Source organism: Anser anser, assembly GCF_964211835.1.
Source record: "Anser anser genome assembly, chromosome: 3".
Taxonomy (NCBI): Eukaryota; Metazoa; Chordata; class Aves; order Anseriformes; family Anatidae; genus Anser; species Anser anser.
Genome location: NC_139722.1, coordinates 80,588,422 through 80,614,854, shown reverse-complemented (window position 1 = coordinate 80,614,854; position 26,433 = coordinate 80,588,422). Strand labels below are relative to the sequence as shown.

At 42.8% G+C, this 26,433-nt stretch overlaps 3 protein-coding genes across 5 annotated transcripts in view; 2 read left to right on the top strand and 1 right to left on the bottom strand.

Annotated features, from left to right (window-relative positions):
• The window catches only part of TARBP1 (tRNA guanosine 2 -O-methyltransferase TARBP1), a 43,228-nt gene extending 31,356 nt beyond the window's left edge, over positions 1-11,872 (top strand). Inside the window, exons 21-30 of one of the 2 annotated variants that reach the window (XM_083830051.1) lie at positions 1,284-1,394; positions 2,401-2,550; positions 3,843-3,929; positions 4,756-4,952; positions 6,001-6,082; positions 7,369-7,540; positions 7,801-7,992; positions 8,964-9,088; positions 10,262-10,398; positions 11,495-11,872. In XM_083830051.1, the coding sequence (XP_083686177.1) occupies positions 1,284-1,394; positions 2,401-2,550; positions 3,843-3,929; positions 4,756-4,952; positions 6,001-6,082; positions 7,369-7,540; positions 7,801-7,992; positions 8,964-9,088; positions 10,262-10,398; positions 11,495-11,657 (1,416 nt within the window). In that variant the 3' untranslated portion in view covers positions 11,658-11,872. Of the gene's footprint in view, positions 1-1,283; positions 1,395-2,400; positions 2,551-3,842; positions 3,930-4,755; positions 4,953-6,000; positions 6,087-7,368; positions 7,541-7,800; positions 7,993-8,963; positions 9,089-10,261; positions 10,399-11,494 lie in introns of both variants that reach the window. The other variant, XM_083830052.1, reaches the window with a different exon arrangement.
• Positions 11,873-12,588: 716 nt separating this feature from the next.
• Positions 12,589-14,068, bottom strand: COA6 (cytochrome c oxidase assembly factor 6). Its single transcript, XM_083830067.1, has 2 exons — positions 13,899-14,068; positions 12,589-12,980 (listed from the first exon to the last, which is right to left on the bottom strand). The coding sequence occupies exons 1-2, from the start codon at positions 14,040-14,042 to the stop codon at positions 12,885-12,887; spliced, it is 240 nt and encodes a 79-aa protein (XP_083686193.1). The 5' UTR covers positions 14,043-14,068; the 3' UTR covers positions 12,589-12,884.
• Positions 14,069-14,130: 62 nt separating this feature from the next.
• LOC310896988 (uncharacterized protein) lies at positions 14,131-26,375 on the top strand. 2 transcript variants are annotated; one of them, XR_014581963.1, is made up of 3 exons: positions 14,131-14,189; positions 24,324-24,604; positions 24,911-26,375. XR_014581963.1 is itself a non-coding variant. In XM_083830065.1 (3 exons), the coding sequence occupies exons 1-2, from the start codon at positions 23,561-23,563 to the stop codon at positions 24,558-24,560; spliced, it is 651 nt and encodes a 216-aa protein (XP_083686191.1). In that variant the 5' UTR covers positions 18,711-23,560; the 3' UTR covers positions 24,561-24,604; positions 24,911-26,375. The 2 variants fall into 2 exon arrangements, 1 of the variants encoding a protein (XP_083686191.1); XM_083830065.1 differs by lacking the exon at positions 14,131-14,189 and adding an exon at positions 18,711-23,974.
• The last annotated feature ends 58 nt before the right edge of the window (positions 26,376-26,433 follow it).

Sequence of the window (26,433 nt, the reverse complement as noted above, 5' to 3'; positions counted from 1 at the left end):
AAAAAAGTCTCTTCCAGGTTTATTCCTGTATTTTAGGGGATGTTCTGACTTCACTGAGTAGTATCCAAATTGTAACCATTGTTCCATTAAGTATTTTCCTTTAGTCTGCATTTTGAAGCACTGCATTTCACTTTAACAATTGCAAACTACTTTTTGAGTTGTGAGAGCTATTGTCGTATTAGGCCTTTATAAATGAGATTAATGGAGAAGATTGGGGTCTGATTTTCATTTATATCATGACTGCTTATACACTGGCACTAGTGTAAAACCAGTGGTAATTTACTATAGCTGCTGTTAGATCATAACCTGTGCATTCTCATAGTATAGAATTCTGATTTTGTCTAATGAACGAGGAAGGGGTAATCCTTTATTCATTCCCTCCTGTCCAATTAACTGGTAAAGAAAAGTCGGTAATATTTTTGTTATACAGTAAATCAAGTGGAAAAAGTAACTTGAGCTTTAAAATGGATTTCCTTTCTTCCTCAAATATGAGGCTTAAATGTGTAAAAAAAAAAAAAAAAAAATGTTTGCATTTTAATATTACTATGGAACTTGCATCACTGCGTAATTTTCTTTTTAAAAAGTTAAGCAAATAGTTTTCAGTGTCATGTGTTTACTAAGAAGGCCAAAACAGAGTACATAAGGAAAGAATCTAAAGCTATACGAGTATGTGAGAACATTAATTTGTTATTTTCAAAGTTTCATTTATTTGATCTATTTTCTTTCACATAAGCATGTTTTTTATTGCAGAATACTAGTTTCCGTCCCAAAGCTAGAGCTGCAGTTACAAGCTGAACTAATCTAGAGCATGATTAAATCCATTTTTACATGTATATATTAAAGTAGAAATGTTTGAATTTATATACTCATTTCTTCCCTCAGGTTCTTGTTTTAATATAAATAAATGACAGCTTGTCTTCATGCTCTATTTTACCTAGTATTATTTTAATTGTTCATGTACAGAAGGTGGTGCCTTTACATAAATTCTTCAACTTTCTGCTCTGTGACTATTCTTAATATCTAACATTTTTATGCTCTTAAGTAAAAAATACAAAGTGTAATTGTGTGTGTGTGTTTATATATATTTTTTTTAACTTCCAACACTTCTCACATACAAGCTTCAAAATTTATTTCTAAATTAATAAGGCTAACGTATTTTTCTTAGCTTTGTAGTGCTGATTACTAGTTGTGCAGTAGATGCTGTTCTCAGTACAGTTAAATACACTTCCATGTCTTCAATTTTAAAGGAAAGATAGATAATACAGTCTCTAACTTGCTTTCAGGATGAACAGGTGTCCAGATCTAGAACACGCTATTATGCGAACTCTTTACAGCATAGAATTAAAAACAGGATATGGCAGACTCTCTTACTACTTCTTCCTAAGCTGGACCAGGTATTACTCTTCACTATAAAATTTTTTAAAGATTTTTTTTTAAATCTACTTTCAACAATATTTGTCATGCAAACTGAATGCATTAATTGTAGCATGGTACAGAAGACATCTAATCTCTGTGGCTGATTTAAACGTTGTGTGTAATTTCATTCTTTCAGTTTGAAATCGTGGATTTAAGTAATTCTAGAGGTCACTAAAACCTGGATCTTGGATTTGTGAAGTATGGCAGAATAGATTGTTGAGGCTAGCTAGGACTGTACTGATTGTCTGATTTCAAGCTTTTCATTTAGTAAAAATGCTGCTATTTTATGAATATCCAGAAAATGTAGAAACTTTATTTCTCGATTTCATCTAATGCTTTTTCATAATAAAATGTTTGAAAAATTTAGTAAATTGCTGTGAAGTCATGAAAAATAGAGTTCCCTTGAGTGTTAGATCCAGCTCTAAGTTATTCAAATGTCAGTGAAAATTTAGCTTATGTAGGTGCTATACTTGGTCTCCTGTAGCAACCTTGCAGGGACGCAAGTTCTTCCCTAGGGGTGCTGTCTCCTTACTGTAACATTGTACCTATGAGTTTGAACATTCTTTAATAATTCTGTATCCATCAGTTAAGATTATGAATGTTAAGTATGTTTTGCAAGGAGTCTATATTTTAAACAAACAAAAAAAAACAACCAAACCTTCTTTTCCTCAGTTCTTCCATATGAGGAATAGAGAACGATATGGTACGTGTCTTTAATGTGTGCGTTGTTTAATTTGCGTGTGCTATAGCAATGCTTCTGTAGCACTTTGCTGTCTGATCCCAGCCACCTTTATAGTCTTTTGCCTGTAAGTATTACTTACATTAATTGTATAACAAAGAAATTAGATGGTTCTAGAATGTTTTAGTTTGAGTACCAAAAGTATTTCCAATATTATAAAGCTCATAATGTTTATTTAGATTTTTTTTCTCTATAGAAATAACTTTAATAATATCTTAAGTGATTGTCTGATTTTGTTTTCTCAGAATTTTTTGTGTGGAACCCTTGACAAGGTTTTTCAGGCTGGATTTGGTAACAATCAGGCATCTGTGAAATACTTCATAGAATGGATTGTTATCTTGAGTCTTCATAAATATCCCCAATTTCTTAGTAAATTCTGGGACTGCTTTTGCTATGTAAGTAGGAACTTTGGCTTTCACTCAAAGTAATTTGAACAAAAAGGGTGAAGTGTTTTTTTTTTTCATATATTGTGTGTGTTTTCATTTAGAAGAAGTGGGTTGTTGAGCTTGGAAGTGAGTCTGGACTGTTGTCTGAGCCATTTAGAAGTCTGTGATATAGAAGTGGCTGAAGACAATTGAATTCTTCTTGTTGAGAGATTTCCCTTTATAATGTAAACTCTACTATGGGGTCAGTAGAGCTGGTGTAGTGAATCGGAGTAGTCTGTTCAGTAGCCAATGTAAGTGCCATCAGGAATACATAGACAACTTAGATTCTGAGTGTGGGAAGGTATTGCCAAGTCACTTTTTGTTTCCACACCTAGCTTCTGCAAGGCTTCTACATAGTCTTGTTTGTCAGAGGAGGAATGTGGCTTACATAACACATACATAATTTGCAGCTTTTAATGTAAACTTCTGTCAGAATGGCATTCTAAAATGCAGTTCCAAACTGGAAGCAGATTTTGCATATGGTACCCAAAAGTCATGAAAGGGTTGACTGAGAACTTGCTAGCATTTAATTTTTGTCTTGGATTCTTAAGTAATCTTAAGATTTGACCTAGAATAGAAATAGTCATAGTGTGTTCTGACAACCTTGAATTTATTAGCATTGTACATTTGGGCTGAGTAGATAACATGTACTTGCATCACATCCAACGTATAGGAAGACATTACATGTGGGCCTCTGCTGAAGCTCACCACTCAACATAGTTAATTGGTGATGTTGTCTTGATTATCAAATACAAATAGCCTAGGTGGTACTGTAGTTATTTTTCAAAAGTCAAACAGTAGGAGAAGAATTTAAAAGAAAAAAGAATTGAAAACTGTATTTGTATATTTTTGCCCCAAACCAGGCTGATATTTAATATCACCCTGTGTGACAACTTTGTTCACTGATGATGTGTGCTGTACCTTTCTCTGCACTGGGGACAAGTCTCTATTTCAGTGTGTATTTAAAATCCTTTGATACTTAGAGGGTCAGATTAATCTAAAAATTTTAGTTTGCTTAAATCTTGTTACAGTACAGTCTAAGTTCCACCAATTTGAAGTTGTCAAAAATACTTAAACATTTCCTGCCATGTTTATTTTTAGTGAGACAACCTAATACAATACCAATGGTTCTGGAATGGCACTGCAGGAAGTAAGCTTCTGCACTGTTTGGGTGCACCATAAGCACACAATACTTTATGCTGTCTTTCACAAAATATTTTTCACAGAATTTTAGAAAACGTGGCATTCTTTTTTTCCTTTAGGATGAGGAAAAGCTTAAAACAAGCATCTGCACATTTTTATCAGTGTTATCACACTTTGACATCATACTTCAAAATACCTCAGAGAAGGTAAGTTTGACTAAAGTTGTTGTTTATTCAGTTGCACTGTATTTGAATTTATGAAGTAACTGTTTTTGAAATCTGTCTTCAAAACCTTTTTAATACTTGCTGCTGAGGTACCTTTTGACACAGAAAATACCAGCTCGTCCATATTGGACTTACTGAGAACTAGATAAATAGCAGATGTTTTGGATACATAGGGCTTTGATTATCTGTGAGTTTTTTTAGAACAGCTATTCCAGTTTAACTAAGCTAGGGTTGTTTTTCTTGATCTGAGTTTAATTTGCATGGTCGTGGGCTCAGGTAACCTGAAAGAAGGTCATCTTTCTATAGAATAGTAACACTCATACAGAGTTCTTTGGAACTAACTAGTCCACGTTACATTAATATTTTTTTATTTGGAATTCTAATTTTTAAATGGAACTTTAAATACAGTCAGAAATTACGTGAAACAAAATACTACATATCTGCAGCAATCCAAGCATTTCTGTTGTTTTTGACTGTTTGCATAAATTTACAAAAATAAGCATCCTAAGTACTAGAAGATAAGCATGTTAAATAAAGGCTTCTATGTATGCAGAACAGTATTTTTATTTTTTTTTACAATAAACTAATATATTTTCAAAACAAGTATCTCTGTGCCGTAGTGAGAAGGAAGGAAGGAAGGAAATCAGAACCATGTTCAGAAGCCTGTATCTGCATGTATAGGTGCTGTTAAAGCTTTTGGACTGAAAGACTTCCCTGAGAGCATTGGTTCTTAGGCCAGCCTTACTTTTCTACTTCCAAATGATACATTAAGACTTAACATAGATGAAAATCTTCTTTTGTTTTTTAGAAGCCTGTTCTGAAGAAAGCCCTCATAGTAGTTCTACAGTGGTGTTTCAACCATAATTTCAGTGTTCGACTTTATGCATTAGTTGCCCTTAAAAAAATCTGGGGTATGTGCAGAATGTTGCATGTGGAAGAATTTGAAGCTCTGACACCAGTCATTGAATCTAGCCTTCAACAAGTGGAAAACATGCATGGCACAGGGTTAGTAACATTCTGCTGACTTAGAGCTTAACATTATTCTTCAGAGACATTTGCAATAAGTCTAAATTTCTAAAATGGTTCTTGATAATTTCTGTTGTTTTTTTATTCCAATTTAAAAGAAAGCAAGTCTTGGAAAGTGAAGTCTGTTTATCAGCAAATGAAGTGATAACTTACTGTAGCACAACAGAAAAAACTGAGGCACGTTTGAACAGTGCTCATAGTTTAGAGGTGGTGTGAAAAAAAAATGACAGTCATAGGTGCTAAGTCATCTGATGGGTTATGGAGAAATAAAAAATCATTCTTCCAGACTTTCTGATACCAGTAAATTCTCAAACATAAAACTGAGATGTTCTAGGTGTCATATTTTTCAAAAGTCTTCTGTGTGGGCAAAAAAAAAAATTGGGAAATTAATTTTGGGTGATGATTAAATGAGGTTTACATAAATGCTTTTCAGTTTAGTGCTTTGGAAATAAAATATTTTTATACTATATTTGTGTTTTTATCTGTTTTTACCAGTTGTTATGAGTTACTTAAAATTAGTTAGAATTTCTAATAGTCTTGTAAGCCAACATAAACTTGGACTGCTTTATTTTTTCTGAGAACATTCTCATTCATTTCCTTGATGAGAGTCACTGTTACCCAAGCTGGTATGTCAAGATGTGGGATACAGATAAGCCGCAGGAAATAGCCTTTTTTGTGTGTGTGTGTTTGATGGTGCGCTTTGATAATTAAAAGTAAGTCACTCAACCATAGGCTAATATTTGGTTTCTGTAAGAGGCCCACACAGGATACCCTTTATTGCCGGTCTTTTTTCTTCGAATAATAGAATTTGGAGACATGTTAGGGGTCTTTTTTGAAACATAAACTGATTTCCCAAATGCTGTATTTTTTAAATTAATTAATTTAATTAATTAATTAATTAAAATTAATTGTTATTTTCTTTCCCATATAGTAAATGCAATTGGGTTGCCATGTTCCAATTTGACAATTAAAAAAATCTGGTATGTTGCATTTTGTGTACCTCTTGCATTACTTTCTGCAATTGCAGGAATGCTAGAAGAAACTGGCAGCGAATCCAAGATCACTTCTTCTTTGCAACTTTTCATCCACTAGAGGACTATAGTCTAGAGGCAAGTCCTAAAGAATACTGTTTATCATTGTATCTGCATAGTTGTACAAGTATATTTTAACTTTCTTTATATGCTCTACTGTAGCAGAAATAATGATAGACTATTATGCATTTAAAACTCAAAAAAATTACTTTGTGATAGATTTTACATTAAGACTACAACTTAATTCTCTTATTAATGCTCTGCTATAGAATCATAGAATGGTTTTGGTTGTAAGAGACCTTAAAGACCACCTGGCTCCAACCCCCCTGCCATGGGTAGGGACGTCTTCCACTAGACCAGGTTGCACAGGGCCCCATCCCACCTGGCCTTGAACACTTCCAGGGAACACGTAACTAAATTGTTGTCTCATGTGAACAGAATACAAATATGTAGCTTCTAGAACATCTTTTTCAGCTATATGTTTTGCCATAGCTTAAATAACTGAAAGCTGAATAAACACTGTGATGGCCAGAAGGCAAAAATACGAGTGCTGATAAAAATAAGAGATGGAAATAGGAGGTAAACTGAAAATAGATGAGTAACATGAATACAAAAGGGGATAGATGAGTTTTAGCACAAGCAGTGCTGTCTTTCAGAGAAGGAATTATTTGTATTTTTCTATTTTTGAAAACTAATGTTCTGTAAGGTACTTATGTGAACACTTAGATGTGTTAGATATGACTTACCACAGTCAGGCAGTGAAAATCTTGAACAATAAGAAAAAGCAAGGCTGATACTTGTTGAGTGTTTAAATGTATTCAGGGTACATCTTAACAGGATAACCACGACATCTGGGTTTTAAACTCCTCATTTTATTCATACGTTCAGTTCGAGCAGGGTGATGGTGGTGTTTGTTTTTGTCCTTGATTAATTGTGGCTAGCTGTTTTGGTGGTGCTGAGTTGGATTTTAGGACTAGATTTTAATGTTTTTGACCATATTCCTCTTGCTGTTAAAGCAATCTGCTTTATTTACTAGAAGTTCATGAGGGCATCTGAAAACCCTTCAGTGTGTTATGCATAAAACATTTTCACAAGACCTCTACTGAAAACTATAGAACAGTAATCAATGTAGATCCTTAAAAACATGTAACTAGAGAGAGTAGTGTAATGAAAGTTCGGGATAGCACTCAATGTAAAGAGATGATTCATGAGAGTTGTTAGCAAGTTAAGTGGCAAGAAAAACTAGTATTAAAATCATGGGATGATAGATAAAAGATATGTGCTTTAAAATTGCCTAGAGGTTAATTTATTATCTGCTATGCTTGCTTTGAGTGATGCTTTGCTAATAATGTGTTACCTTGCAGACAGTATTTTACACTCTTCCACGCCTTTCAGAAGTGGCTGAGGATGAATGGATCTCACTCTGTAAATTTGACAGATTCACCGACATTCCTTTGCCACCAACATTTCAGTGGTATCAATCTCGAACTGAACTTCTTGATCTAAAACCGAGTGATTGGTCTCAGCAAGACATGGGTAAAATATAGCTAATCTGTGTTAAATTATTGGTGTGTGGCAATAGTGTATTTCTGTACTAAATCTTGTCTTAGTATGCGCACAATCTCTGTTATCCTGCTGTATTAGTTTTGTATCTGCATGAGCATAGTACGTCCCATAAAATGATAATAGATGACTAATGTTGCCTACAGTATTACCATCTAGGTAATCTTCTTTACTGAAGCAGTAGCTTCACTACGACTTTTATATCCATATGACTTAATACTTGGTTTTCATAGGTTCAAATTCAGTTGAAACAGATGGCCAGACAGAATGGACTGATGTTCAGAAAAAGATTATACCCTGGAAAAACAGTACTCCTAGTTTAGACCTGGAAATGGTATTTCAGGACCGTGCTGCTAAACTTGGTAAATCAAACAGCAGACTGATTGTGGTGGCTTCACTTATTGATAAACCTACCAATTTAGGAGGTAAGGTTGAATGGACATTTTAAAACTTTTATTTTAGACTTTAGAGCACGCTTGGCTAATAAAAATTACTTGTAAGAATTTTTTTAGTATGTTGGTATAAGAAAATTATTTTAGTACTACCCAGAAGAATAGATCCTTATCCTTGAAGAACTTGGTAACCAAATGTTGCCCCCTTCACAAAACAGTATTCCGTAGTTATTTATTAAAAAGAAAAAAAAAAAAGGCACTTGCACGTAGCATGCATTAATTAAATAGAACTTCACTGTAATTTGCAGCTAGGTTTCTTTCTGTATTCATATTCTTTGTCACAGTTAAGTTTTTCATAACTGTGTATGCTGTTAAAGGGAAATGATTTTTTTTGTATACCAATTAAACCAAATCTTGTAGATATACCAGTTTCTCATGCCAGTTGGACAACAGGAAAGTACCCATTTCCAATTTTAAGTACTCCTATTGTGCAAGTGCAAGCTGTGATATAACAAGTCCTACAAATACGTTATTGCATTGTGCTTGCTGTTGTCAGGAGTTTTAATAACTAGAGGTAAACTGTTAATAAAAAATACGCCCACAAGCTGGTGCTGTCTGCCCTGTAATGCTGTGATGTGTCATTCTCAAGTTTTTCATTTAACTGGTATTGGATTTAGAGCTTAAGTGTATGTGCACATGTCCATCCATCCACACCTAGGCTGTTATGCTGGCCCATTACTGTGTGTAATTAGTACTGTAGAAGTGTGCTATCCAGACAAAGAGCTTTTTCCATTTTTATCTGTCTTCTAAGTTACAAAACTTTTTTTTTTTTTTCTGGTAAGATATATGGAACAAGGTGTGACTTGGAGAAGACCTAAAAGTACATGAAACTGATTAAAAACAGAGGGCTAAAATAAAAATGTCCTTTTTCATTTGCTAAAATATTCTGGCATGGTGTTTCTATTATTTTCTATACAAAAATCACTTTAATTCTTCTGTTGTAGGTTTGTGTCGTACAAGTGAAATATTTGGGGCATCTGCACTAGTTGTCGGCAGTCTTCATTACATACAAGATAAACAGTTTCAGCATCTTAGTGTTTCTGCAGAGCAGTGGCTCCCCCTTGTTGAGGTGAATGGAAACAGTTTAATAGCTAAAAACTATCACGTCTTGAGTTTATCAAATGCACAGTTCAGTGTCTTTTTTTCCTCTTGCAAAAAATGAGCTTCTTATTTAACAAGCTCCTGTCATTTCTGACACTTAACATTGAATATTTTGGAATAACTTTTGAGTCAGCCTGGTAACAAAGAATTTGAAAACTTTAGTTTTTATTTTGCTGTGATAAATTATGTGAGCTGCCGTTATAGCTTATTGAGTGTTTTATAGTGGAATATTCAATTGTGATGTTTGTTTATAAAAGTTGAACAACACTGCATTTATCTTGCTTAGATCATTGCTTTTGGTAAGTTCATGAGTATAATCATTAAATTTGCCTGAAGCTAGCTTGTGCTAAGCTTTTCGAACCTATTGTCTAGCTTATAAAAATGAGGTTTTCAACCTGCATCTTTACCATTTGGTAGAAGATATGGTTGTGGTATTTTATAGCAATTAGTTTTTCAGTATCAGCTTTAGTTAAGTCATCTTAACAATTCAGTTTGAATTCTTCATTTTTTTTACACGGTGTTTATTTTCAGCATATTAAGATTTTATTTTGTAGAGCAATAAAGCTGTAGAGTGCTTTGCCTAAAACAGGATGCTGATGAGCACACATTTTCTTACCTAATCTCTCTGCTTCTTTGCTGATGACAGAACTTCTGTTGCGTGGAAAAAACTGCAATCTAATACAAATAGGCAGTATAGAGTTGGATGAAGAAGGAACAAAGAAATTATTTACCTCTATCTTAAGCTATCACAAGTTGTAATACAGGCATGTAAGGCAACTGGGTTACAATACTGACCAACCACTACATTATTTCAGGAAGGGATTGCATGGTTAAATAACAAGTATGCAACTTACCTCAACTTACCTTATGCAATAGTGATGCTTTTACATTCAGCTGTCAGAAGTGTAGAAATGACTTTGTTCATTGTATTTATGGAGTGAATATTTGTGACATTACCTACCTTTTCTCCTATTGCTAAAGAGCCTTTAAAATAGTAATGTACATATATGGACAGTCTTTGGGAATAAACCTCATCCTGCTAAAAGCTGTCCAAGTAAATCTTTTTTTTACAGTAACTTCAGAAGTTTACAAATGGCAATATTTAAATATTTGTGTATTTCTCCCTACTTTTGATGGACAGGTGAAGCCATCTCAGCTTGTTGATTATTTACAGCAGAAAAAAACAGAAGGCTACACTATTATTGGTGTGGAACAGACAGCAAAAAGTTTTGATCTTACAGAATATTGCTTTCCAGAGAAGTCACTGTTATTGCTGGGGTAAGAACACGTGCTTTTTGTAAATCTACCTCTTGCCATCCATCCATGCCCTTCTACTAGTCGGATTTGGGTCGTGTGAAAACCAAGTGACACTGGTAAAGGTGGAATTAGAACAGGAAGAGATTGGGAAAATGACAATGAGTTTGGCTTTGTGTGCTAAGGGACTCCTGAACGATCCTTTATCTCATATTTAGTAACCAGTCTGTATACTGCAACTCTTTTTTTATGGGACATCCTTTAAAAAATCAGGATGAGGCAGATGTGGCACACAGATGCAGGTACAGTACTTGCAGTTTGAGCAGAGGCTGAGAGGACTTTAGAGAAAAATAATTATCAGTTCCTACAACCAGGAAGCCTCAGATGTGACAAAGGGGAGGCTAAAGCAATCTATAAAATGTCTAAAGTCAGAAAGATCCTGGAATTGCTGGGCCACCAAGTGAGGTCAGGAGGAAGGGGCCTCTCTCTCCTTTTAGGACAAAGTAGGCAAAAATACCTCTGTTTTTCAGCCCTTTTTGAATATAGTTTGTTTTCAGACTGTAGTTCTCATAACCACTTTGTTCTCTTCTAATTAAAAGTATAGCTTTAATTACTGAAAACCTTTGGTATCTTTTGATGTGCTCATTCTAAAGAAGTGAAATACTTCCAGTTCAAGATTTTGGTTAGTCTGAAATTCCCTCATACCAAGACCTTGTCACAAGTGAAGTGGGTAGTTGAGCCTTCCCCCCTCCCCCTTTGTTGTGTCAGCAGCTTCATGCCCTTATTTATAACTATTTATGTTGCTGTATATGGATTGTTCAAAATAAATACAGTGGGGGAAGTCTGAGTGATAGGTGCTCAGCTGTTGCTGGCCCAGTGAAACTAAAGATGGAATGCTCTGCCAGTTTTCCTGTATCACAGCTTACGTCACCCACGCTTTCTTTGTATCAGTAATGTAAAATTGCTTTAATAATAATACTCTTGTGCTCACGAGTTACCTTTAAGGGCAGATGCTCCATTTTCCAAATGGTATTTGGTTGCTATTGTGACTTCTGTTATCATCTTCCTTCTGGAACATCTGTCTTCTCCCAGATGTAAGTTGCTGTTTCTTCTCTGTTAGAAATGAACATGAGGGAATCCCAGCAAACCTGATTCACCACCTGGACGTCTGTGTGGAAATTCCTCAGCAGGGTATTATTCGATCTCTCAATGTTCATGTCAGTGGAGCTCTGCTGATTTGGGAGTACACAAGGCAACAGGTGATCAAGCAAAAACAGAAATAACTACCAAGAATTTTGTGCCTTACAGTACATCTGGGTGACTTCCTATGGTGCTACAACATGAAATTCTGAACAGAGGAGATACAACTCAGGGTGAATGAGGATTCTTATATTTTGCATGTTTTGTTCTCTGTAGTTCAGAGTGATTTTTTTACATGCCTTAATGCTTTACCTTCTTAAATAAACTGGTTGCATTGGTAATAAATACTATTTATATTGCACGTGGTGTGTGATTTATTTTGTGATCATCAACACAGTACCATGAACAATCCCAAATTCAAAACATAGGATTTTTGCTGTTGTTATTTTGATTGTCAGCCATGTTTGACCACATGCACTAACCACAGTGGAGGCACTAACCACAATCCAAACTTGTAGTATGAGTAGTGTTTAATGCTTCCAACACCAAGTAGTGTAAGTGAATTTAATTTTCAAAATGTATATAAAATCCAGTCTATAGCAAATTTCCTATGCTGCCCCTTAAGTGTCCTTTATGGTCGAGCTTACTAGTCCTGCTGTAAACCCTGCTATGTATTTTTAATGGAGTTACTTCAGTAACATAATTCTAAATCACACAGAAGACCATAATGTGAGATAAACAACTGCCCTACTTGTAACAGATACCGATTGGAAACCACTTGTTACAGCTAACAACAAACCTTACTGTTTCTAAAAAAAAAAAAAAAAATAATACTCAAAATATATAACTTATGTATCATAGACACAGGCTACATTAGGCTTTTTAATGGCTACTGTAGTAAACTGACTATACTTTAAAATATTTTGAAATACTTGGCCAATGGTAAATGCAGATTACATAAGCCACCCTCCCCTGGCTTTTGACATGGAAGTGAAGTTGGAAAAGCTTTCTTAAGAAAAGTTAGTTCACTTACTGAAAAACACTTTAATTCTTTTTAGAATATGTACATGATGCTATCATATAATCATTTATTTATTCTTGTGAAACAATGACTGTCATTACATGTTCAAAGCCGCAGATTTGCAAACAGCCCGGCACTATACTACTTTGACTCATACTCAAGTTGTCCATGACCATCCTTTTTTAAGCAGACGTGAGACCCTGCAACAAGAACAGCGGCCTGCATTTTAGGAAGACAGGTTACCAGTTCTTGACCTCGAGTTCTTGGACTGAAGCAGGTTCTGTTGCTTTTTCCTGCTTCTTCCTTCCACAGCTTTATTCTCATCAGCTATACTTTGAAAGCAGAGTACTTATGCCTTCCCAGCAGTTTCTGGAGGATGAAACCCTTCTGCTTCAAGCTTCTTTTTGTATTTTAAAAAGTCTCTTCTTTTGTCAAAGTATTTAACCTGTTTAAAAAGAGAAATAACTCATGTTCATCATAAGAAACTAGCAGAACAAGGAAGGGCCTTTGTGCATCATAACAAGAATGAGGAATACATGGTCTTTTGACTAAATTTCAGTAGGATTTTAGTTTTCTACCCCAGTTAGGAGCTTGTTGCTTGACTGAAGGAGAAGATTCAACCTGTCATCACCTCTCCCCTTATTCCCGTGAACATCTAATAAAAGTAGCCCGCTAAGTTGCATTTTTTTGCTGCAGTGAACAGGGATTATGGAAAACAGGTAAATTCAGCAGCTTTTCTATGGTATCGCAGAGTGCAGGACCTCTGCAAAGTGCTGCAAACACCACCACCAGCACTGGAAATGCCATACAGCAGAACCGCAGCCCTGAAAGTGTAAGCCACTGGGAGCATACTGATTTTTTCAGCTGATTTTGGTTCATGGGCTCAAACAGGAAGTGTTCAGCCCCTTGGACACCACTGCTGCCAAGGTGCAACACCTCTTAAATCAGATAGGAATTGTAGCTCGTGCTTAGGAAACTGAAACGCATGCAGGCCACAGAAGAGTTATGTGCAAGCAGATGGGTCACTGTGAATCCCTGCTGTGCAAAGAAGGTTTTTATCCGCAGCAAGACGCCAGGTGTGGGTTTTATGATGCAGCTGCACCCCCTGAGCCTCACCTCCCTCCCCCGTGCGCTGTTCTCCTTTACCAACAATACTTTGTGTTGCTTCCTAAACCTTCCCGGTCCCCTTCAGCCCTTTTGAAGTTCCAGCTGCCCAGCTGTGCGCCCCTACGGGCTGCCTGTTTATCGGGGAGCCCGGGCTTGCGGTGGTTCCCTCTCCCCCCCGGGCTCGTCCCCCCGCGGCCCGCAGTCGCTCGGCCGTCCCGGCACGGCCCTCGTGGGGCCGCCCGCGGCCGCCGCTCACCCACTGCTGGGGGCACCGGGACTCGAAGGCCAGCCGCAGCTCCTCGCACCGCGCCGCGTCCTCCGCGTGCGCCTCCAGGCACTGCCAGAACTCGTCCCGCGCCCCCCAGCACGCCTTCCTCTCCTGCATCGTGGGCGCCGACATCTTCCCTGCCGCCTTACGCGGGCACACGGGGCGGCCGACACCGCGCCGCGCCCCTCGCCGCAGCGCGGAGCCCCGGCCCTTCTCGGCCCGGCACGGCCCGGCTCGGCCCGGCCCAGCACGGCCCGGCCCTCAGCCTCCCTCCCGAAGGTCAGGAGCAGGCGCAGGCCCAGCGCGGCTGCGGGCGGGGCGGAGGCGGGGCGGGCGGCGGCCATTGCGCCTCCGCCGGGGGTTGGCAGCGGGCGTGAGGCCCGCGGCGCTGGGAGGAAGCGGTGCCGCGGTTGTGTTTGGGAACGACAGAACCACAGAGTAGCCGAATGGGATCCACAGGGGTCACGGAGTTAACTCCTGGGTCCCCAGAGGACCACCCAAAGAACAAAGCATGTGTCTGAGAGCACTGTCTGAACGCTGCTTGAGCTCTGGCAGGCTCGCTGCCGTGCCTACTTCCCTGGGGGTACTGGGGGGGGGGGGGGAGGGGGTTGTGGTGCTGCACAATTAATTAATGGTCTTTGCCCAAATATACGCCAGCCGCCTGTAAGCGCTAGGTGCTGTGCAGGTCCAGAAGCGCCCGTTTCCATGGGAGCTCCCTGCGCTGCTGCCGTGGGATGGGGGAAGTGTTGGTGGCTGGGCAGACCCTCCTGATACGAGCCCGAACTGGTGGGCGCTGAGCCACCGGCACCTGGTGGCCTGCCGGGCTGCGCGGGGCTGAACTGCAAGGCCGAGCTCAGGCGGAGGGCCTGGCGTGGTGACGGCCGTGCCGTTGGCTCCCCATCGGCCCCAGTGCCCCGGTGAGCAGCTCGCCCGCAGGGCACCTCGCTGGAGCAGGGGTGCTGCAGGGGAAGGGAGCCCACCGAGCCCCTCTGGTCTGCTCAGCCCTTCCTGACCCAAACCGTGGTTCCTCTTTGGGCCACGGTAACAGCTCTGGCCGGTGATGGGAGGCATGCTCTCATGGGGCACGGTGTCGGTGGCTCGCTTGTCTGTAGGGAAAGGTGTTGTAAGAGAAGAGCACCTTCAGCAGAGCCCCTGTGAGCCGGCCACATTTGGAAGGGATTTCGTTTGTTGCAATGTTTAACCAACCCCTTGGAAGGGACATGTTTTGTCAAGATACTTCTTGTGAGGGATGTTTTGGGGGAGCAAAGTGAACGTGAATGCTGCAGTACACCTGATGGTGTTTAACACAGTCTGTGTTCTCATCTCTGGCTATTTACTTTAACCACACTTTTTATTGCTAGACTATGATGGGTAGGAGAGGGAAATGCAGTAAATTAATTTCTAACATAATAGGGACTTTAAGGTGAGTAGAAGTCACTACAAAAGTAGGATTTCAGTTATGGCTTTTATTGAAAATAATTGATATAGAAGTAATTAAGCTCACTCATGACTCTTATGCACACAAGCTTTTGAGAAGCAAGCTTTTACAAGCGTGAATATTAAAAAGAAAATGGCCATTAAGTTTCAGGACCAAAACGTGGTAATAGCAAGTGTCACTTGTGTTTCAGATTTTAAAATTTATGCTGCGTATAAGGTTGTTTAGTTATTGCATTCATGAAACAGAAGGAATAATGTGATTATATATAATTAATCACAAAGCCCCAATAGCACATCTGGGATATTTGTGATAAATAGTTTATTCTTTAAGGGCCTGCAGTCCAAGAAATACTTGCTGAAGACATTTGTAAATAACTCTATGTAATGGATATTATGGAAATCTAGTAATCTGGCTTTAGAAAGTACGTGAACAGAAAAAAAGACAGATTTCTCTAATATATTTTTAATGACAATGTTTCCATTTGGTTAAACTGCTATCATAAGGAGCTGAATTTTTTTGTTGTTGTTAATTTGCCAATTCTAAGCATCTATCTTTAGCCCTTTGCTTTGGGGAAGTGTGCCCAGCAAGTAATAAATGGGATATTTATAACAGCCAGGCAGAGGCAAATGTTCTAGAAAGATGGAAGGCTGAAATAATTCCAGATTTGTTAGGTGAGCTGCTTGCCACAACTGAAGCCTCTGAATTATGTTTCCACTTAATAGTTAGTGAGACATTAAAGAAACGGGTGCCCGTTGTCCACCAACACTCTTGCCAGGACCGTGTTGAGGTGAATTGTGTGGGGTCTGTACAGTAGTTCAGCTCTCGGATTCTTTTGTGCCTGTTGTTGTTAACTGGGATACAGCTCTGCCTTCCGATGAACACCTTACAAATCTCTCATCACCTGCAGACTTATTTACCCCTTATTTACCTGGTATTTACCCAGCAGGTTCTGGATTGGCTGCCATGACAATTTCTCCTTTCACTGCTGAAGCAATTAGCATGTTACAGGTATATCTAGGACCAGTAATGAAAGCACTTCTTGAAGTACTGTGGCTGTGTTCAGCTTTGTGCTTATACCAAGAGCTCAATTAATTTGTTTTTCTTGCATAGAAAGACTCATATATAACCTCCTTTAAATTATGATGCTTATCCATAATAAATTGTCAGTGAATTTCATTTGAAATAGTGTTCTTTAAGCAACATAGCCCTATGCCCAACTATTTATTTTGCTAGAAGTAATAACAGGATCTTACCTGAGGTGGCTCAGGGCATTGTCTTCTGTTGTTGAGCACCAAGCCATATTTTAAAATGAAAATTGCAAAAATATGTAGTGTGAGAGAATCATGCATCAATATTTTCTCTTTCTTGCTTTTCAGATGTCTGTTAAAGATGTAACTCTGACTCTTTTAGTCTTCCAGTGCTCCTTGCTATGCCTGAGGAAAGAATATGATTAAAGAAATCATAATAATTAATTGTGTCTGGTTTTATTATTAAAAATGAATAAATTAAGCAAAGAAATACCATGAACTGCAAACAGTAGTCGCCTCTTTCTGTTCCTCTTTGAAAATGTTTTAACAGAGACTACTTAGATGGTTGGACATCAGCCATCTCTCTGGGAAGCTCTCACTTAAATGAAGATAAAATCGTTTCATTTTAAACAGTGAATTTTACCGTAGTGTTTTGAAGGCAAGCATTGGATGGAGAAAGGAGGTTTGCCTACTAGTACATCAATCCTATTTCATGAAGCACAGAAGCTCTGGAAGAAAAATCTAGAGGCTTTGAATGCCTGTTACTGGAAGGTCTTTAGAGGGGAGAAAGTAAGTAGCAGTCAGGAACAGGTTAAGCAGCAAGGTCCCCTCCCTATTCTCTTCTAGCCTTATTTGCTGAAATGGGTTTGGTTACCTAAGAGAAGCCAGCCAGGGAGTGTATCTCTTGAGATCTTGTAGGGTGTGACCGAATTTTAAATTGTACTTCCATCCTTTTGCTGCCTGAAGACCCTCACAGGTTACTCTTGGCAGCAGCAGCAGCTTTGAAGACGCAATCTGCAAAGACAAGTGTAGAAGCACTTTGTTCTTGTGGAGGGAAAACTTTCATACATCTCTATAGTTCGAAGTCTTCCCCACATTGTTTTCTGAAATTACTTTTGTGGTTTATTAGGGTTCAGTGGGACTTAAATTCTCATTCCAGTGGGTCATTCTTTAACAGAAAAGGTCATCTTTAGCTTTAAAATAACTTTTTAAAAGTGCTTTAGAAACTAAATACCCCTCTTGGAGAATCAGTCATTAGAGACCACTGATTTTTAGTGCAACAATTTTCTGAGCATAGTAAGGGAATTGCTTAGGAACTGACAGACAGTTAATAAGTTCCTCAGCTGATAATTAGAGTTCTTTTTTTAGTACCCACTGATGTTACTAAATGATCTGTCTATGCTTATAAAGAAAACTTCTCTCTTTCAATAACTTTGCAGGTAATACCAAATGTTTGTAACTAAATGTCTGAAAGAGGCATATTATGTATGCTATACTTTCTGTAGCCTTATTCAAAGCATTCCTTTTTATTATTTCATTAAGATCTTAAGTAAGTTTTATTTTATTTTTAAACAATGACATGAACTTCTTTGGATGAGTTAGCATTTTTTTGTTGTTGTTCTTTTGAATGAATAAAGAAGGAAGAGTGTATGAGGAAAAAGAAAACTAGCTTTTTTTGGGCAGCTTTAGCAAATCAGTTTTCTGAATCCCTAACAAAATGTGCATTGCCACATTCTGTTGCAACTCAATGTGTGTTGGGGTTCTTACCTTCATTTCCTCATGATGTTGTTTTTGCTGTATGCCGTGAAGATCCCTGCCATAGGGAGTGCCAGGGCGACATGAACATAGAAAATTAGGTAAATGCTTTGGGACAGCTGCCGCAGCTTTCTGTGCTAGCTCTGCTTGTACCAGAGTGCTGCGTGTGCCCAGGAAGCACTGGAGGGGATTTGATGAGGAAGGATGAAACAGGCTGGTGTGGAGATGGAAGGGGAGACGCAACAGACACAACAGTGATTTTCATCTTCTTCAGACCCCTGCATAGTAATGTGAAGCCTACAGAGAAAAGATTGCTTTTCTTTGTGACCCTTCACGGACATCAGTGAAGTGCTCTGTAGAACGCTGTCTGAATATCACTAGGATACCTAGAAGTTGTGACAGAGGAAAAAAAATCCTAGAGGGTCAGGATTCTTGTAAGGTGGTGAAGACATTTGTGTTAATTATAGGCAATTGTTTTTAATGCCAATATTCCTTTTTTGTTGTTGTTCAGTTTTTAGGAAGGAAGAAAACAGAAAAAGGAGTATTTTGGGAAGAGCAGGCAATGGTAAGGCAAGAATACTGACCAATTCTTATTCTTCTGTTGGCTGCTGATTAGCAATTCTCATAGCCCACGAAGGATGACACAATCTTGCTTTGCAGCAATGTTGATGTTCAGTTTCTTGCAAGAAAGCTCAGATGGGAAAGTGGGAATCTGCCCATTCTGCAGACAGACTGATTTTCAAAGCTATGTAAATGGAAGAAGAAAACTCATGAGTTTCATTTGGATGCCTTCAAATTACCATGGCATGATAGATACTGAAAGCTAAGAAGTGGTTCCTGGTTCTCTCTGAGACTGAAACATACTCTATTTATCAAAAAGCCAGCTGAATGCTTGCATCCATGTGTTATATTTAATAATCCATCAGCTGCACCGATCACCTTAGCGTTCACTGTAAACATTTCAGTGAAGCATGGGTGTGCGGTACCAGATGGGATTGCTTTCACATGCACAAAGGCAACATTGTTCTAAAACATGGTGAATATTTGCTCTGAAGATCAATGTCAATTTTCATAGCAGCCAAGCTGGCAAGTAACATGCCTTTGATCGAATCCAGAATCACACAAGGAAAGGGAGATGGTTTTGTTTACATGTCAGGAAAGCATTAAAAATGTATAGCCAAAACATATAGCCAGGCGTTTAAAATGTAGCCAAAAATCACAAGGACAGTATTATACAGCTTCCTCTGTTTGCTCACTAGACTGGAGTCATTAAAGACTTGGCAGCTTCAGAAGCTGGAGGGGCAGCAATAGCTATTGCTGGTAGACAGCAAAGCTGGGCTCACCGGCCCTTCGTGCATGCTAGTGGCCAGCAGGGCAGAAGAACAGAGCCAAAGCTCACACCTTGTAAGTCCCCACAAATCCTGCTGCTTGGACCCCACTGGAAGCCAGCTTTGAGTCTTCAGCATCTTGGCCAGTTGTGGGTACGTGCAGAAGCAGGAGGTCAGTGTAAGTAATCCGCGGAGGCTAGCCAGGGCCATCCTCCCCTGTGGAAAGGCAAAGGAGAAGGGACTTCTTTAAAGCACATCTACTTTAGTCTTCTTTATGTATCAGTTGGGTGAAAGATGCTGTCCCATTGCAGAGAGATTGCACTTAACAGGTTCTTAAGTGCAGTGCTGATGTGAGCTCCACAACCTCCACCGTTTGGGCCTGTTCCAGACTTGTAACTCTCCTTATGTTTCGTTCTTCGTTACTGAAAAGTATGCTGGTTGCATCTTAGTGTGTCTGTCGTGTGTGGAGAAATGCTGATCGCCACCCTCCTTAGAATAAGTTTGTGCATACAGAATGAGTGATAGTGTATTTCCCCCCAACAGAGTTTCAGGTGGAAGAGAGAAGTATGAGGCATTTTACCTTCAGAAACTTTACTTTGAGCTGCTGGTCCTGTCCTTAGGAATGTGATTTCCTCTAAAAAGATTTTTAGGCTGCAGGTGGGCAGCTGTTCATTTGACTTCCTCTTTGCTTTCAAAAGATCTTTCAGCTCTTTTTTTTAATTTCCCTTTTTGATGTTGAAGACTTTTAAGTAAGGAGCAGTCTGTCACAGAGGTGCCCTTAGAACATGCCAGCTGAAGAAAATCTACTTGCTTCTATTTTAATGATGATGAGCTACTTAAACTCATCCATCAAAATCCATTACTGCTGGCTATTTTTGCAAAGACAGCTTGCATGAGGGCTGGATTGTGAGAGAAACTCCTCAGCCTTGGCCTTTGCCAAGGAGTAGCTCAGTTTTGGAGGCCTTGCAGGACTCCTTCCTGTCTGCTGTACAAATCAGGGGCGTGGAGCCAAGCTCCCTGTGGTTCGTGAGTTTACAGCATGAGCACAGACCCTATTTCTTCTCTGGGAGTTGTAGCAAGGGGCACGTGGGCATCTCACCCTGGAAGGTGTTTCCCAAAGGCCATTTCTGTCCTCATCTCACCTTTCCTGTGCTCCTGCTCCACACCAGCGGCATTGCTTCGGGGTCCTGTTCTTTCCCCATCCCCTGAAGAACCCTCTATCCCCATCCTGTGGCCTGTGTCAGCCCTGACCAACTCAGCAGTGTGCTAGCTTTGTACACAGAGCAGCACTGTGGAGAACCTCAGATGAGTGAGGCCGGCCCCTAAAACAGTAAAGCTAGATGCTGGTTGCAGTGTCTTCTGTTCATCTGAGTGTTGTGGCTGGATTTCTGCCTGTTATAGCTATTTTCTGAAGGCTGCTGATATGAATACAACCATCCTTGACAGAAGAACAGAAGAAACTTTCTAATATAAGCCCGACTCTGACTCATGTGGTGATGAGACTCTGGATGGCTGTAACAAAAAATAAAGGCAGCAGCAGGAGTCATCTACAGACAGGGGGCCAAGGAAAAAGACTTGCATGGGAGGGGCAGAAACCGTTGTTCCTTCTTTGGATTCCTCACCGCTGCATTGTGTAGCTGTGAAAGGAGGCAGCTGCAGTGGCCTGGTGATGTTTTTTACTTTCCAGATATTTTTTTCAACTTGCTGCTTATACAAGCCCACTGGATGTATAAGCAGGGAGGAGCCAAGTCGCTTTGTGAGGGATGAGCTGGAGGAGAAAGCTGACAGTCCAGATCAGCACTTGAGCCCCCTCCTGCAGGCCCGCCTCAGGAAGAGGTTTGGGGTGGCCACCCCGGGCTACAAGCGCTGGTTACAGGCTCGGGTTGTGGTGCTGGTGCTGCCCTGCAGAGCTGTGCGGGGTCCGTACGCACCAGCAGCAGGACCAAATCACACAGTGCTGCAGGGATTGCACACAGTGCCTTTGGGGCACGCCGGGGAGCCTGCCAGCTCGGCCCTGACCTCCAAGGCACCAAATCTGTCCTGTGTATCTTTTACCTGACCAGCATCAGCAGAGTTCAATCTTGCCCTCAACTGAAGGGTGACCCAGCTGCATCTAATGCTTTCTCAGAAGGGCTGGCTCTCTGCCTCTCCTTCTGGGGGGAGCTAATGACTCCAGTTCCTTTTGGCTCTTCAGCTTCGGGTCTGGGGAGCCTTGGCTCTCACAGATGCCCACATGTACCCATATGGATGTGCTGCTTTCTAGACAGTCTCCTAGTCACACACCCTGGGCTTCACTCTGGAAAGTTTCATCAAGCATCTGCTTGCCTTCAAGCCAGGTATTTAGGGCAAGGTGTTGCCTGAAGAGGTGTAGGTCAGTTCATCTGATTAGTCTGTGTGTAGTTCAGAAGTGCTTAAAATGGGTTAATGTAGTTTCCTCAGCTCGTATTCAGGAGAGACACTGTAATAAAATACGGTTTGAAATCCCAGCCCTCGCCCCTGTTCAGCCTGTTCTCAGGAAGGATAAGCCGGCAGAAGCAATGACAATCACATTTTGTAAATCGCAGTTTTACTGATGCTGTTGTCTGTTGTGATGCGTAAATTCCCTCATGATCTGCACTGAGCACTGAAGAGTCTGCTGCCATTTTAGCAATGAACACACACCGGGTGCAGATTTTGAAGCATCATTTAGAGCCTTTCAGGTACGTGTTGGACTGCATCAAAGACACACCAAAATGGAGTGCAGAGATGACAGAAGATGCCACTTACTGAAATTATGGAAAATAGAAGGGATCTTTGTACATTCTTCTTTGGCCTCGAGTCATCAGGGAGCTTGGGGAGGGATGCAGGATACTTTGAGGGTGACAAAATGATATACCTGAAAATGCAGTAAATTTTAATCTGGGAGCTTTGAGACACAAGCTTGTGTGTGTGTCCTTCAAGCCAGTTACTAGCATTGTACATGTCCTCCTGTCTTGTACCTTAACCTCTCCTGATTCCCCCAAATTTTTTAAAATTGAGCTGTGTTATCCTGAATGGGACGAGGGCTGTGAGCAGCTTCCCACAGCCTCAGATTTTTGCTTGCATGTGTAATCTCCATTGGCAAGCCTTTAGTGTCTATTTGGTCATGGAGAGAGATGAGAACAAACACATAGCCTGGGCCAGGGCCTTATTATTCCCCAGGGAACTGGGGTTGTTTAGTCTGGAGACGAGGAGGCTCGGGGAGACCTTATTGCTCTCTACAGCTACCTGAAAGGAAGGTTTGGGGAGCTGGGGGTCGGCCTCTTCTCACAGGTAGCTAGTGATAGGACTAGAGGGAATGGCCTCAAGTTGCGCCAGGGGAGGTTCAGGTTGGAAATGAGGAGACATTTCTTCTCAGAAAGAGCAGTCAGGCATTGGGACGGGTTGCCTAGGGAGGTGGTGGCGTCACCGTCCCTCTGGGGGCTTTTAAGGAAAGGCTGGACATGGTGCTTAGGGACGTGATTTAGTGGGTGATATCGGTCATGTGGGGGTGGTTGGAGCAGATCATCATGGAGGTGTTCTCCAACCTTAATGATTCCATGATTTTATCCAACCAACAGCCATTTTGGGGCTTTCCTCTTGATGGGGGCTTCCACTTTGCCCCCAAGAGGGGTTTTGAGGAGAACCATGCCACGGCTGCCTAGCTTGGATGTGGCTCTGGCCACGGCTCCTTCTCACTGAGAAATCCAGGGCACAGTCCCAAACAAACATGGGGGGCTCAGGCCCACCGCCCTGCTGGTCAGGCAGTCCCCCCGTGTGGACTGCAGCGGCAGCAGCAGGCTTCGAAGACCGCCTGCCCGCGTCCTCCCCAGCCTCGCTGCGGCCTTTGTTGCCTGCCGGTCTCCCGGCGACAGGCCCTGTGAGCTCACACAGGGCCGGGCATAAGAGCAGGCTGCGGCTGGGCACCGCTGCTAGTGCTGGTGGTCACTGCTGCGAGAGCTGTTGGTCACTGCCGCTAGTGCTGGTGGTCACTGCTGCGAGAGCTGTTGGTCACTGCCGCTAGTGCTGGTGGTCACTGCCGGAGCTCTGCTCAGCGTGACAGCCATCTCCAGTGTTCTTTTGTGTTCATCAGGAGAGAGCAGGATGAAGTTCGACCTGGCTCTCCTCCTGGCCATGGCTCTGGCCGTGGCTGTGTTCCGCGCCTGTGGCCTTGGCCTCTGCGGCCACCGCCGCTGGGAAAGGGTCAGGGTCAGCAGGAGCCTTGGCATCAAGCACCAGGTCTCCAACTGGCCCTGCAGCCTCGGCCTTTCCAGCTGCCCCAGCCGGATCCGGCTCAGGCTGAACACCATGGTCCCTTCAGAGGGCCCACAGCAACGTCCCGTCGGCACCGAGCGCCAGCCCTCCGAGCTGCCCTACCCCCTGGGCCACTACTGGGAATACCTTGCCCAGGGCAGGAGCGTCTGGCTGCTGTGCAATAACCGGGACGCCATCTGCCTCCTCGGCATGGGGCTGCTTGCCCTCAGCCTCTGGAGAAGTGCGAAGAGATACAGCAGACAGGTGAGTGGTGGAGACGCAGTGTGCAGGAAAGGGCCAGCCTGTGGCGAGCGGACCACAAGGACCTTGGCCACGAAGGCTTCCCAGGAAAGAACAAAACCCAGCAGGCATAAAGAAGCCTTAGCAGGCCCCGAGAGCCCCTCTGCCTCTTCCCCAGCCGCACGGCTGACAGCCGCTGGGAGCCCCAAGCATGGGCCAGGGCCTGCCGGTGCTGTTGTGAGGCCCCGTGACTGCCCGGAGCAGTGCTATGAGGCTGGACGCTCCAGAGGAAGCCGAGCCCAGCAGGACAATTCTCCACCCCGCGAGCCCTCAGCCATGCCCTTCACTGTGCTGCTTCTCTTTTTGCTTCCAGGGAACGGTCCGGTGGGCCTCAGCTTCCGTGGGGACAGACCACCGGGGAAAGGACGCTCTGGGTGATTGTGCCTCGCTCTGCCGGATGGAGGCCAATGCTGCTGTCGTGGTGAGGTGCCTGAAGCACCTCTACCAGCTCCGCCTGCAAGAGCTTGGGCTCCCACTGCCCAGGAAGAAGGCACAAAACAAGCACAAGAAAAGAACAGTCCGCTTGCATACCCTCCGCAAATTCATCTAGAGCGTGCATGCCGTGTATCAGTGACAGGAAAGGCAGTGCGGCGAGTGAGTGCTGCTGTCCATGGGTTTGGGGAGGCTGATGCTCCAGGAGAAGGGGGGAGAGGAGCTAGGAACCCACGGCTGTGGGTTGCGCCGCAGGAGCCCATGACCCAGGAGAAGGGGCCCATGTCCCTGTGAGGTGGCAGTGGCCAGGGAATGCCCATGACCTGTTGGGTTAGCCCTTGGACTTAGGACCTCCAAGGCCCGTGGGAGGGTAGGCATCGCACCGGGAAAAGGGGCGGGTGGAAGGAAGTGCCTGGCTAATAATTCTGGCACAGCATTTTCACCCATCTGACAGTCAATTCTCTTCAGATTGACAGCGAGCCGGTGAGGCAGGACACACCTCAGCCCTCCGAAGGCTCCCGCGGTGAAGGCACCTCCCCTGACAACTGGATGCCAACATCGCCCTGAACACCACCTCCCTGCACGGGCACCACCGACAATGCCAGCTGTCCCCTGGTGGGCTGCCCGTGCTCTGCCAGCACAACAGCCAGCGGGGACTCGGCATTCATCTCATGAGGACCTCCGAGGAGAAGTTCCCTTTTCCATCCTCCCAGAGGCACCGCTGGGACTGCTGGCATCCCAAAGGACATGGCTCTGCTTTGTTGCTCCACAGAGGACAGCAGGAGCATGCGTGTGCAGCAGAGCTGGCTGGGGGACTCCTGAACATTTCTGTTGGTAGCAGACCACATCTCCCAGCTGAATAAAGATCATCCATACAGGAACTTGTGTCCTTTTGGTACCAAGGGGCTTGGGGCAGCAGCCACACGGGAGGCAGTGGGGCAGGTGAGGGCTGCTGCGTGTGGGTTTTAGAGAACACACCTGCAGAGGAATGAGGGAGCTGGGCTGGGAGAGGAGAGCTGTGAGGTGCCGCCCAGGCGCCTATGCCCCAGGAGGAGAGACCACATCCTGGCAGGGTGCCCGTGTCCCACTGAGGTTTCCTTGGGGGTGCCCATGGCCCTGGGAGGTGGCAGTGGCTGGTGAGTGCCCAGGACCCTGTGAGTCATGTGCCTGGGGGACTAATTCCAGACTAACTCCGCTCCTACTTCACAACACTTTGCATTTGAAGGCTCTGCATAGGGACCTGCAAAGTTTGGATCAATGGCAGAGGCCAAGGGGATGAGGTTCAACATGGCCAAGGGCCGGGTCCTGCGCTTTGGCCACAACAACCCCATGCAGCGCTACAGGCTTGGGACAGAGCGACTCGAAAGCTGTGCAGAGGAAAAGGATCGGGGGGGTCGATGCTCACCTGAACGTGAGCTGGCAGTGTGCCTAGGTGGCCAGAAAGACCACCGGCGTGCCTGGCTTGTATCAGGAATAGCGTAGCCAGCAGGACCAGGGAGGTGGTCGTTCCTTGCATTCATCTGTGGTGAGGCCGCACCTCGAGTGCTGTGTTCAGCTGTGGGCCCCTCACTACAAGAAGGACATGGAGGCCCTGGAGCGTGTCCAGAGAACGGCTAAGAAGCTGGTGAAGGGCCTGGGACACAAGTCCTGTGAGGAGCAGCTGAGGGAACTGGGGTTGTTTAGTCTGGAGAAGAGGAGGCTCGGGGAGACTTATTGCTCTCTACAACTGCCTGAAAGGAAGGTGTGGGGAGCTGGGGGTCGGCCTCTTCTCACAGGTAACTAGTGATAGGACTAGAGGGAATGGCCTCAAGTTGTGCCGGGGGACATGGACAACGCCTGCAGGGCTTTGACTCCGGTTTCGTGTTGAAGGCAGTGGGACTCTGAGTGGAGGGAAAGCTCCTGTGATGTAGCTGTGGCTGTGAGACCAGACTGAACGTTGGCTGATCTTGTCTCTGCCACCTGATCGCTTCCGCCAGATGCAAACCACAGCA

Coding starts and splice junctions, on each gene's coding strand:
- COA6 (XM_083830067.1), bottom strand. CDS start 14,042: ATGTCGGCGCCCACGATGCAGGAGAGGAAGGCGTGCTGGGGGGCGCGG. Junction 12,981..13,898: donor CCCGGTGCCCCCAGCAGTGG/GTGAGCGGCGGC, acceptor CTTTTTAAACAG/GTTAAATACTTTGACAAAAG.
- LOC310896988 (XM_083830065.1), top strand. CDS start 23,561: ATGAAGTTCGACCTGGCTCTCCTCCTGGCCATGGCTCTGGCCGTGGCT. Junction 23,975..24,323: donor CGAAGAGATACAGCAGACAG/GTGAGTGGTGGA, acceptor TTTTGCTTCCAG/GGAACGGTCCGGTGGGCCTC.